The 13,041-nt window shown below is 32.9% G+C and overlaps 2 protein-coding genes across 2 annotated transcripts; one reads left to right on the top strand and one right to left on the bottom strand.

Moving 5' to 3' along the window:
* Positions 1–4,023: 4,023 nt before the first annotated feature.
* Positions 4,024–9,015, top strand: LOC108337068 (sugar transporter ERD6-like 6). Its single transcript, XM_017573510.2, has 18 exons — positions 4,024–4,333; positions 4,417–4,479; positions 4,581–4,670; positions 4,753–4,812; positions 4,961–5,026; positions 5,114–5,179; positions 5,256–5,331; positions 6,086–6,150; positions 6,667–6,759; positions 6,873–6,953; positions 7,037–7,121; positions 7,460–7,506; positions 7,593–7,655; positions 7,748–7,807; positions 7,923–7,988; positions 8,083–8,142; positions 8,357–8,471; positions 8,547–9,015. Exons 1-18 carry the CDS (start codon positions 4,142–4,144, stop codon positions 8,657–8,659), a joined length of 1,461 nt encoding a protein of 486 aa, XP_017428999.1. The 5' UTR covers positions 4,024–4,141; the 3' UTR covers positions 8,660–9,015.
* A 1,895-nt stretch (positions 9,016–10,910) lies between these two features.
* On the bottom strand, positions 10,911–12,931 carry LOC108338049 (3-ketoacyl-CoA synthase 4). The gene has a single exon (XM_017574709.2). It carries the CDS (start codon positions 12,650–12,652, stop codon positions 11,111–11,113), a length of 1,542 nt encoding a protein of 513 aa, XP_017430198.1. The 5' UTR covers positions 12,653–12,931; the 3' UTR covers positions 10,911–11,110.
* Positions 12,932–13,041: the final 110 nt, after the last annotated feature.

Below are 13,041 nucleotides of genomic sequence, written 5' to 3'. Positions count from 1 at the left end.
TATACTAACGAATGAGACCCAACAAGACTCGTTAAGCCTCTTCTTCTTGAAACAACCCAAAATACATCTATTGGAAGAATGTTTACATATTAACGACAATATTGTAACTAAGCTCGTCAGTTTGATATTATGGTTATTATTTACTATAAGGTATCACCTTGTTATTATTATCTATTGGAAGTAAGTATTATTTCAACGATATTTGATATCACAACATAGCTTCACGATCCATGTTAATTATATAAATACAACTGGTATTTCTCAAGAATACTCACTCATTTTCATACTTATTCTCTCTTATTCACAAGATCTCAATTTTCTTACTAATTTAAATGTCAGAGTGTCTTTTGTAAGTCATTTTCTCTCATGTTCCAACCTTCAGAAGCACATACCCGAAACTTAAAACCATTTAATAAAACCTATTATTAGTTTGTTAAATCATAGATTCACTTGTGTAACCTCCTATAATGTTGGATAGTTATATAAGTCACTTTCAAAACTTTTTTACAAGTACTTAACTCTAAATGTAATGGTCTTTTTTAAGAAATTTTTTTTACTCAAATTAGTTTGACCTTCCCGACATAGACCAAGTTGTCAATACTTTTATCGAAACTTAAGCAACGTTATTATGGCTCATGAGTCTGTCTCATAACCTAATATAATTGCCCAAATAAAATCATATTACGACTAAACTTTGATACTTAATATAATTGTCAACATGAACCTTATTATTAAGTATATGTAAAATTCTACTTGTTTCACTTGTAAGAACAAAAGATGTGTTTATGTATTTGAAGTGAACAACAAATTTTGAAACTTTGGGAGGAGATTTTGAAGTTATTGTTCATTATGTTGATTTCAAATAAACATTTAGTATTATCTGTCCACTAAAAAAGAGTTTATTTGTTAGAATCTCATATTTATTAAAAGAGATAAATATATGCAGTGACAGACCTTCGGGGTGTCAAAACATATATATACAAAAAAATTATATATATATATATATAAAATATACTAAAATTAAAATAAATTATTATTTTTTATATATTAATTTAAATATATTGAAAAAAAATTGGGGCCACAGCTCCCTGTAATACTAAAGAGCTTCGCAACTGAATATATGATATAATTTAGTTCAAGGAGAAGAATTGTTAAGTTTATTTTAGATATTTTATTTATAACTTATTTCTAGAAAGTTATGTATATACCTAACAATTCTCTTTTTGTCTCACTCTATTATATAAAACATATATATATAATCAAATCAATTTGTCTAATAGTAGAATTATTATTTTTATCTCCTAATTTTCTCCTTTTTCGATTTAGTCTATTTTTGTTTTTTTTATGTAACCACTATTATTATTTTTATTTTCTCAGAAGATATAGAGAATAATAGTGTCTCTTTCCCTTATAACTTCTTTTACACAACACAAATTTTATATAATAAGTACTCTATTTTTTATAATAAGATGTACTATTTTTATGGTTGGTAATCTTAATTAATGATAATGCTATTGGTTTTGCCTATGACTTAACAATAAACATATTCCAACCAGAAAAAGTGACAAGTCTAGATAATATATAATAATATAAACAAACGAAAACCATGGTTTTTCTCGTATAAACAATAGCAACACATGGAAAACTTAGGGTATTAAAAAATATAGGAGTGTAGATCACATGTTCAATTCTCTAAGCTAATCCAACTTACTACCAATTAAAGATGAGATTACATGAGGTTGATGTGATATTATTTATAATAAAATATCAAAACATAAACGTAATTAGTTGACTTTAAGTGTTTAAATTAATGAAAATTATAAAAATAATATATATTTAAAATTAATATGATATAGATTGTAATAAATAATGAGTTATATAGTAATACTTTTGGTATTAAGAAGTTGTTGAAATAAATAAATATGAAATTGAACTTGTATCTTTTAAATAGATATGAAAAATAAGTAAATTTGGCTCATATAAGTTGGTAAAATATAGAATGAGATTTTTTTATCCCGATTTAAAAATTTTGTAATCTAACTCTTTATCTAGATTGACTCAATTAACTATGCATATTATTTCTTGTTTTATTTCATCTACCAGTTATTAATTTTCAGTTTCATTTCGAATAAAAAAAACATTATAAAGATGCTGAAGCTGTATTGAATTTGAATTTAAATAAGCAAAATTATTCTAATAAATTTAAGAATTTAAATAGAAGATAAATACCACTAACTTAATTTGAACTCATTTAACCAAATTAAATGAATTGAGTTTATTTTTACTCAATTGGTAAGTGCTTAATTTCTTTTTTAAGTTAAGTCAGCTCAATTGAAACTTATTTGATTTTTCTACTTTCAAGTATTTAAGAGATTTCATTAAAAGTAATTAATAGCTGAAAAAAATAAACTTTATTATATATCTCTTTATAAAGGGAAAAGAAAATTGCATTTGGAGAGTTTTATGAAGATAATTCATATTAGATATACCTACCACAAATAACATCACATGACAAAAAAGAAAATAGTCAGGTATGCATTAATTATTATAATTAATGATTATAAGGTACGGTTCTCTTTAATTGTCATTAAATAACTTTTGCAGTAAATAAAATTGTATTGTTTATGTTTTTTTTTTTGTAACAAATTTTCAAAGATATTTCTTGGAGATTACTATATTCTTCACTGAAAACAACATAATTGTTTGTCTAACTTTGTGTTTGATGAGAACTTTGTCTCTTTCTGAAACCCACCAAATGCAGAAATTTAGAAGAAAGAAGATTTGGTGCACAAGATATTGAACAGCAGCCAAAATAATTGAGTCTTGCAGTTGAAAAGTTTGGCCAAATAAATGAAAATTATTTATTATCATAATTAGCTTGGTCATGGTGCCTCTTATGAGAAAAATAAAAGTGAACATTTAAATTTTCAATTAAATACCTATATCCTCAAAATCTTGAATGCAATTAATTTAGTTAAAATTAGACTTGAATCCTTTATTTTATTAATTTTTTTTTCTTTAATTTTGAAGACTGGATCTATATTTTTCTTTTGCTTTTATTGATTTTAATGGCTAAAAATTAATTTTTTGATCAAAAAGTGATTAAACCAAACAACTTATATATATAAAAAAAACTAATTTAGTCTTCTATTCTTTAACATTTTGTCGAGATATTTTTTATTTGGAAAAAATATATATTTTTAATATTTATATTTTGGTTAACTTTTATTTAGTCCCTTTTTTAATTCATGAATTATGTCTAATTTTTTTGAAAACATATAAAACTAATCCGTTTCTTTTACAACGAAATTCAGCATTAAGTATTTTTTTTTTCCTCTTTAAAGTTAGAAGAGAGATAATTAATATATTTTTTATTTTAGAAACTAATTTATCGAATTCAAAATATAGAGAGTAAAATCAAGTTTCAAAAAATGAATAAAAAGGACTAAAAACTCCTTTTTTTTGCTCTTAAAACTGTCATTAATATTGCAAACCTCAATAAACATATAATAACCAATTATCCTATTTAGGGTGAGAATCATTATAAAGGGTAAAATTTATTAAGTATCTTAATTGTGTTGTAAAAAGAAGTAAAGATAATATTGAAAATTGTATAATAATAAATAAAACAATATGTGTAACATGTTGATGAAGTAACAATTAACGAATATTTTAATCATTAATATGAAGTTAGGGTACATAAAATTTTATGCAAATGCATCTTTAAGGTAAAACCTTTGTAAAGTATGCATTAATTAATAAAAGGATTGCATATAATCTCTTATACTTTTGACTATTTTTGAGATATGTATGGACATGACGTGTTTCCATATAATGTGTTGAAAAATCTACAAAATGGATAACCATTAAGTAAATAATGACGTTAAATAAAAGTAAAATAATATAAATTAAAAATTTCTTATAATTTTAAATATAAAATCTTAAATAAAAATAAATAAATTAGTATATCTGAAAATACAAAAGATGAAAATTAGAAGTATTCTAAAAAAGCACGTTTAAAAAACATTGTGTTTGTTTCTGATATCTAATTTTCATCTTATGCAGGTGTGTGTTGGATAGAAGAAAGAGTTTGACCTTTAAGAAGTAACAGCAGAAACAGAAAAAGAGACAGAAAGAAAAGATGAGTTTGAGAGAGGAAAATGAAGAGGGAAGGGATCTGAAGAAGCCATTTCTTCACACAGGAAGTTGGTATCGTATGAGTGGGAGACAATCCAGTGTGTTTGGTTCCACACAGGCCATTCGTGATTCCTCCATCTCAGTCATTGCTTGTGTTCTGATCGTTGCTTTGGGTCCTCTTCAGTTTGGTTTCACTGTAAGAATCTATTTTTCTTGCAAAATCAATGGCATAAACAAAAGGGTAACTCACAAAACATGATCTTGATCATTTTCTGACAGGCTGGTTATACCTCACCTACCCAAGCTGCTATAATCACTGATCTAGGCCTCTCGGTCTCCGAGGTATGCGTGAATGGGAACTTGAGAATGATCAAGTGTTGAATAGTTTGATCATGGTTCCTTATTTTTGTGTTCCACAACTTCACTTTGTGTTTGTTGGGCAGTTTTCTTTGTTTGGTTCTTTGTCCAATGTCGGTGCCATGGTTGGAGCAATAGCTAGTGGTCAGATTGCGGAGTATATAGGGCGTAAAGGGGTACCCTTTTATTTACTTTCTCCTTTTTCTTGTGTAAAAGTGAGCTTTTGCTTCAATTTCAGTTTCTTGTCTGTAATTGCAGTCTTTGATGATTGCATCCATTCCGAATATTATTGGTTGGCTCGCTATCTCTTTTGCAAATGTAAGCTTGAATCATTGTAATATTTTATTTACCTAGAATCACATTAGTTATGTTTCAATGTGAATCCAAACACGCAATTGTTCATTAAATAAATTGGTCTTGAGCTTGAACTTGAGCCTGCCTTGTTGACATGTTCTTCATTTTTCAGGATTCCTCTTTTCTTTATATGGGAAGATTGTTGGAAGGGTTTGGAGTAGGGATAATATCTTACACGGTAATTATAAAATGTTTTTCATTATGCCAATGTGGGATTAAGTTATGTATGGCACAATTATTAAGTGTTCAAACTTCAAATTTACAGGTGCCGGTGTATATAGCTGAGATATCACCGCCAAACTTGAGGGGTGGTTTGGTTGCAGTTCACCAGGTTGGCTGATGTGATATAATGACAAATAGTTAACATTTCTTAGATTAGTGATCCTTATTGTTTCTTTTCTGCGTAGCTCTCTGTCACCCTTGGAATCATGGTGGCGTATCTGCTGGGGATTTTTGTTGAATGGAGAATCCTTGCAATTTTAGGTAATACCCTCTGAGACTTGGCTAAGTGGGAAATTACCCTCTGCCTTCGAATGAATTTATGGTTCTTGTTATCAAATGTCATAAAATAACTAAATTTGGAGACTCTGTGAAGATGAATGTGATCCTTAACTCAAATTTTAAGTTGGATTCAGATTGTATCCTATGACTATTATTGGGCCCATGTTTTTCTATGCTCTAGATGTCTATTACTAGGCTTGAATGGGTTTTGGTACTGGGCTTATGCATATGCATTTGCCCATGCTGTGTGTGAGGGGAGTGTTTAGGCGTCCAGATTCTCAACTGGGCTTTTTGGTAATGTCTCTGCTGAGTATTAAAAATACACTGATGTTGGTATATTATAATTCTTTTTAATAGGTTTTAAAACATCAAAATAAGTTCAATCAGTATATTTTGAAGGCATAGTAGATAGACAAACACCAAAAATACAAGAGAGAATCTAAATTCGTGTTTGAGATCCCTAAATTGACTAGAGATATGATCAATGTAGTCCTTATGATAAAGTTTGAGTAATTCTCATCTTAGAAGACAGTTTTGTGAAGTTGAATTACATCTTGATCCCAAATTCTAAGATCATTCAATTCAGGTTTGATTATATCACAATCAGAACATGTCTTATATATTTATTCTAAGCTTGGAGTGTTGAGAAGGTTTAAACCCCATTCACTGTTTCAGATTAACTAAAGAAAGACATTATTTAAGCATAAATTACTCCTCTATGTTCTTACTCTTGCAGGAATTTTACCATGTACAATATTGATACCTGGCCTATTTTTCATTCCTGAATCTCCTAGATGGCTGGTAAGTGTTGCGAATCAGTATTCATAAGTGTCATCAATACGGATCTTAAAACAATATTTGAATTGAACTAAATTAACACTGAATTGAATCAAAGTGTATGAAAGAACTGAACTGTTTAAAAAAACTGTATTGAATTGTCATATAAATTTGGCTTTCAAAAATTGAATTGCTCCCAAATAGGACTATTTGAACTATAACTTATGAGATGAATAAATCTAATTTAAAATAGGATGAAGTCCATTGGTAATAACAGGCAATTCAAGCAAATAGAAAACAATTTAGAGTAGTTAAATTTCATTGGTTCACTCAAACTACGATACAGTTCAATTCAGTTCGTCTAAACCAGTATACAATTTAGTTCAGTTCGCTCTAATCACTTTTAAAAATTAGTTTAGTTTTATAATAATTTTGTTTAATTCATGCATTTGGTCTTCCCCTAGTCATCAAATTTGCCTTGATAGTAATCAAATTTGTGTTGATAGTTTATTCAAAGTGTGGATGCTTTACTGAATATAGGCAAAAATGGGAATGACAGAAGAATTTGAAACTTCCTTGCAAGTACTCCGAGGCTTTGACACTGATATTTCTGCTGAAGTGAATGAAATTAAGGTAATAAGCATTCACCAGTTTTATTCCAATGTATGACCCTCATATTTCCTATATTTTTATTGCCATTTAATGTATCCTAAAATTGACAATTTGTGTGGAGTCATGTTATTCAGAGGGCTGTTGCTTCAAGCAACAGAAGAACAACAATTCGATTTGCAGATCTCAAACAAAGAAGATATTGGCTGCCTTTAATGGTATTTCAAAAATCTATCTTCCTTATGGAGTTGGGTTGCATAACAAATTAACATTGACCATTAGAGTCTAACTAATCTTGCAGATTGGCATTGGACTACTTATGTTGCAACAGCTTTCTGGAATTAATGGTGTTCTTTTTTATTCCAGTACCATCTTTCGAAGTGCTGGTATGCTATGCTGATTTCTTATAATAGTCTGAAGTACTGTATCAGGAGTATATAAGTTTATATCTCATGTTTGTATGACTTTCAATAACACTACTTTCTGTCCAAACCCATGAACTAAAATCATTGAAGTGATGAATTCAAATTTTTGAAAAATATTTAATGAAGCCTACAGTTGGTCAATTGTATGACAATGAATAATCACCTTAATATCAGAACTTTCTTTTATGGAATGGGGTTATGACAAAAACTTATTTCTCCTGATTATTTCTTGGAATATTCTCATGCTATTACATATGAAGTTATCCTTTATTCTCATCATTTCAACACACATTAAACAGGAATTAGTTCAAGTGATTCAGCAACATTAGGAGTTGGTGCTGTTCAGGTTCAGCTGAAATGAAATTTTTAATATCCTTTTTCCTGTCCACTATTCTCAATTCATTACCTGATAAATATTTAAATGTCACCCAGGTTCTTGCCACCAGTTTAACTTTGTGGTTGGCCGACAAATCTGGCCGTCGTCTTCTACTTATTGTGGGTCTAAACTTTTCTATCATGTTTGTTTAATGTGACTATCTGTTTGGAGGATTAGAATAAAAATGGTCAAATTTTCCATTGCATTGCAGGTCTCTGCAACTGGAATGACTTTTAGTCTCTTGCTTGTTGCAATCTCATTCTATGTAAAGGTAATAATATTTTATTTTGCTGCTAGCTACACATCATGAACTGTTTTATTAAAAGTATGTACGTGTCTGAAATTTGCCACCTGTTATTTATATATTTTCTGAAATTTTCTCCCAGGATATTGTATCAGAAACTTCTTCCTTGTATGGGATATTGAGCACCTTGTCAGTGGTTGGAGTTATGGTATGTGAATACATGTAAATTCATTATTCAAATAATGTTTTTGATTGCTTGTTTGTTATCTGACTGTTGAGTTTCAAATTTCCAATTCTTTCAGGCCATGGTTATTGCATTCTCTCTGGGAATGGGAGCTATGCCATGGATTATAATTTCTGAGGTACGTTTCTGTCGTTTTACATTTTAGGCTTTTATTTCATAACTAAAGGAATATGCTGCAACTATGAACGATCAACATTATACTTCTGAAATGGAGAATTGCATGATTGCTTTTGCTTGTAACATAAACTGTCGAAATAAAATTAGTAGTGTGCTTTACTGGTTGCATTTGAAGTCACTGTCAAAGTTAATTTGTTCAATAAATCATATCACAGATTCTTCCATTAAACATCAAAGGCTTAGCGGGGAGTGTTGCAACACTTGCCAATTGGTTAATTTCTTGGCTGGTTACACTAACAGCTAATATGCTCTTGGATTGGAGTTCTGGAGGTTTGTATGCATTGCCTATATTTTCCTCTGAAAATTTGTCATTTGTTAACCTGAAGCCACCTTTGTTCTTCTCAGGTACCTTCACCATATATGCATTAGTATGTGCCTTCACTGTAGGATTTGTTACCATTTGGGTCCCTGAGACCAAGGGAAGATCCATTGAAGAAATCCAAATGTCTTTCAGATGAAGTTTCTCCTCTAGCAGTTTTCTTTCCCCTTCTTCACGAGTTGATTTCAGAGTTTCTCATTTCAAGGGATTTGACATTATCGTGTGGTTCATGTATTATTCATTTGATTCCATCCCTTGAAATTGGGAATCCTCTCGCAAGTTCTTGGAGGTTTTTGTGTGAATTGGCTCCTTCCTTAGACATTCAATTAGATTAGTCCATCCTGTATGCACCCTGTAATTGTTCCTTATTAATTATTCATTATGTTCTTTTGGTTTGTGGAAAATGTAAGCCAAATTAGTATAACTGTTTATGGCCCCTTTGCAATTGTGTTGCTATTCATTATAAATGTCAACTTATTAGCAGTTTCAGTTCAATTTTTTTCATCTACCAAGATCACAGACTGCCAAAGGAATTGATTATTGTTTTTTAAAAATGGAGCTGCAGACACTAGTTAGCCACAGTTCTGGTGAAGCTCAAAACCTGACAGATTATAAGCAGGGAAATTGTTAATTGTAGTATTTACATGGATTTCCATGTAATTCATGCATACATACATATATAATGTATATATACATACATGTATCATATATATAAATATAAATAATGCAAAAAAAGAATCTTTTCAGTACTTTCTTGTGTCATGACTAGTTTTGGGCTGTGATTTTTGGGTGGTTGTGACGAGTGAAAAAGGAAAATGCTGCATGGACCACCAACCCATGCTATTCTACACGTACAATCTGGTAGGATGGAGATAGCAACAAAGGAAGAGAATGAAATTCTACACGTACAATTTGGTAAGATAGATAGCAAGAAAGGAAGGGAATGGGAGAGAAATAGAAACGTACACTCTCTTTGGTAGGACAGAGACAGCTAGAATAGAAAAGAAATAGGAAGAATGTATAAATTTGTGATTGTTTTATACATGATAAATAACAGAAAGGCTTCTATTACGTAGTAAACCTCCTTTCTACTGTAGTGAATCTCACTTTCCTTTTTCATTGCTCCATGTTGCCTTCACACTCTAGCACATACAATACTACTCTTGATGCTCAATGACTGATCAAGCAATCAATACTTCTTTTGTAATGGATACAATTTATTAGAAATAAATAAAACTTATTAAAAAAATACAAAAATCACCAATGAAACTTGTTAAAAAAAGAATGAGAGCCATCAAATTCACAAGCTGTGTTCTCAACAAACTTTGACAATATGTTTAAAGAAATTATTTTGAAGTATGTTTCAATATATTTTTTTATTGATGATTGTGGCAAGTACAATCACAACGTGTATGTCCTTCATTTATGGGTTCAGCAAGTAAAAAATAAAACAAATGGGCTTTGAGCATGGGTTTGGTATACAATTGTTTAAACAATCAACAGGATCGAAAAAGAAAGAAGACGCTACAATGGTTAAATGTGATTGGGATGTGTGTTTCAATTGCTTTCAGCTAGAGTTCACGTGAAATGTACGTCACAGTTGCTTAATGCGTAGTCAAAGACGAGAACTAGAAATACGAGTTGCAACTTCTTTTAAAGGACATGCAACGTACCCTCAAACGAGGATCACCACGTCCTTCTCACAACGTAAATCTCATCCTCATTTCCAATGACTATGCTTCTTTTCACTCAATATTCCATTGGTATGCCAAAATGCTAGTTCCTATAGTTTTTGGGGCAGTGCATGCTCCACTTGGCTGCTAAAAATTAATTGAAAGTTTGAATAAACTATATAGATAGAGACCAACTTTCAAAAGAAATTGTGTACTTCATCAAAGAAATTGATCAAAGATCAAGCACTTTGTTCAGTTTACAAAAAATACTCTTATATAATGGAGGCTTATGTAACATATAACTACACTGCTACTTTGATGTTAATATGATATTTAAGCACTTAAATCTTAAGTGTGGCAAAGACAAACTGATTTGGCCAAAATGTTTCAGAAAATTGCAGATGAAAGTGCAATATTAACAATGAATGCAAGAAAATTCTAAAGAACTGAACAAGAAATTACCAGCATTGCTGCACATTTTTAGGATTGGAAAACCCTTCAAGAAACCAGGTACGAGACATCTTTTAGAAGATTATAATGCACTTGCAGAAATTATCCAGCGAGAACCACGACTTTTGAAGGCTAAGAAATTTAAGAAAAGAATATATACATACCTACAAACATACATATATACATATATATATATATATATATATATATATATATATACACGTGTGTATGATATATTTCTTTAGATATAAAGAGCATCAACAGGAATAAAAAAATTCAGGTATTCCCATATAATAATTACTCCAGATACATGAATTTGACCAAATGGAAAATCCACAATCATCAAACACAAAAGAGGCAGTGAAATACACTATGAAATCTACAACATAGATAGACAGTGGATCTGGAAACTAATGAAGGGTACCCTGAATTCAATTGTAACAACCAGAGTATGTAACTGAACTGAACTATGTGACAATTTCCACAGGATACTTATCGATGCAATCTTCCCATGGTCCATTAGGAGAAGGCTTAATATTTCTCAGTGCCTGCCAAACAGCACTGTTACATTTGAAACCACTTCCAAATGCAATTTGCCAAACCCTGTTGCCCTTCCTCACCCTCCCTTTGGCTTCAATGTAAGCCAACTCATACCAAATGGAGCTAGAGGAAGTGTTCCCAAATCGGTGCAGGGTCATCCTAGAAGCCTCCACATGCTCAGGACGCAGCTGCAGGTTCTTCTCCAGCTCATCAATCACAGCCCTGCCTCCAGCATGTATGCAAAAGTGATCAAAAGCAAGCTTGAAATCCGGTATGTAAGGCTTCACATCAGCCTTGAATAACTTCTTCATCAGCAAAGTCACAAAAAACAGAAGCTGCTCACTAATTGGTAGCACCAAAGGACCGAGTGTGGTGATGTTGGTTTTCAATGCTCCACCAGCAATTGCCATCAAATCCTTTGACAAAGAAACTCCAGTCTTGCCAGCATCATCCTGCTCCTGGTAAACACACCGGAACGCCTTGTCATCGGCACCGCGATGAGTTCTCACAACATGGACAAGCCGGTACTTCGCCCGCCTCCGATCGGCCAGCTTGTTCGACAGCAGCAGTGCGGAGCAGCCCACCCGGAAGAGGCAATTGGGGATGAGCATGGACTTCTTGTTCCCAAAGTACCAATTCTGAGTAATGTTCTCAGTGCTAACAACCACGGCATAAGTGTTCCTATGAATCTGCAAAAGGTCCTTTGCAAGATCAACCGCAATAACCCCAGCACTGCACCCCATCCCTCCCAAATTAAAGCTCCTAATGTTCCCTCTCAATTTGTACTTATTAACAATCATCGCCGAGAGCGAGGGCGTAGGGTTAAACAAGCTACAATTCACAATAAGAATACCAATATCCTTAGGCTTAAGGCTGGTGTTTTGGAAGAGATTATCCAAGGCACCAAACATGACTTGTTCCGCCTCCGCTCTGGCCGCAGCCATCGACGGCTGCGGCGGAATAGAGTGCATGGCCTCGGGGACGTAGGTCTCCTCCCCGAGCCCAGAGCGTTCCAGGATCTTGCGCTGGAAATCCAGGGACGACTCCTCGAAGTCTCCCGTGAGGCGGGAGTGGTCCATGAAACTCCGGAAGGGCGCTTTGAGGTGGTCGGCGGGGCGGAAGCAGGCAGAGTCTACAAGGTAGACAGCGCGTGGGCGCGTGACGGCGTAAAGCGTGAGGCCGAAGACGAGGACGCCGGAGCAGGTAAGGATGGTGAGGAGGTTGTACTGGAGGTGGAGCCAGAGGTGGTGGAGGTCGGTGGTCTGGGAGACCTGGATTAGCGTGATGAGGATCAAAGGAACTAGAAATAGGGTTAAGAGGTTGGAGATCAAGTAGTGGTAACCTAATTTCACGTACTTGAGATTCACGCTCTGAAGGAAATCTGGGAGCGCCATTCGGCTCTGCTGCTGGATCCGAACTCCCACTGCGGAGTCGCCGGCGCCTGCTCCTCCTCCTCCTCCGGTGGTCATCGGAATGTGAATGTGGATGCGGTGTTAGTGAATGAAGTAATGAAGAAATGAAGAAATGAAGGAACGTTGGTTTGTGTTGTTTGTTATATATATGGATAGTGTGGTGAGTCGAAAGAGGGTTACGTTGTAATGCTATGCGTTGGGAAGGTTCGGAGTTTAGAGTGTTGGGAAAACGGTTATTTCAGTGTTCCGTACACTGGCACCAACACCTGGGACTGGGACTCAACACAAGGAGAGAGCAACCAATGTACACCTCGCTGCTGCTGAACGCAATTCATCTCTTCTTTCTCACACCTTTAAATAAAAGACAAAACTTTCATACATTATTATTCTATGTCCCGTCTATTCTCTTCATATTTCAATCTCAATATTATAACGTTCATTAATTC

The sequence above is a fragment of the Vigna angularis genome, chromosome 7 (assembly GCF_016808095.1).
Source record: "Vigna angularis cultivar LongXiaoDou No.4 chromosome 7, ASM1680809v1, whole genome shotgun sequence".
NCBI lineage: Eukaryota > Viridiplantae > Streptophyta > Magnoliopsida > Fabales > Fabaceae > Vigna > Vigna angularis.
Note: the sequence above shows the minus strand (reverse complement) of the source record. Positions and strands in the feature narration are given on the sequence as shown.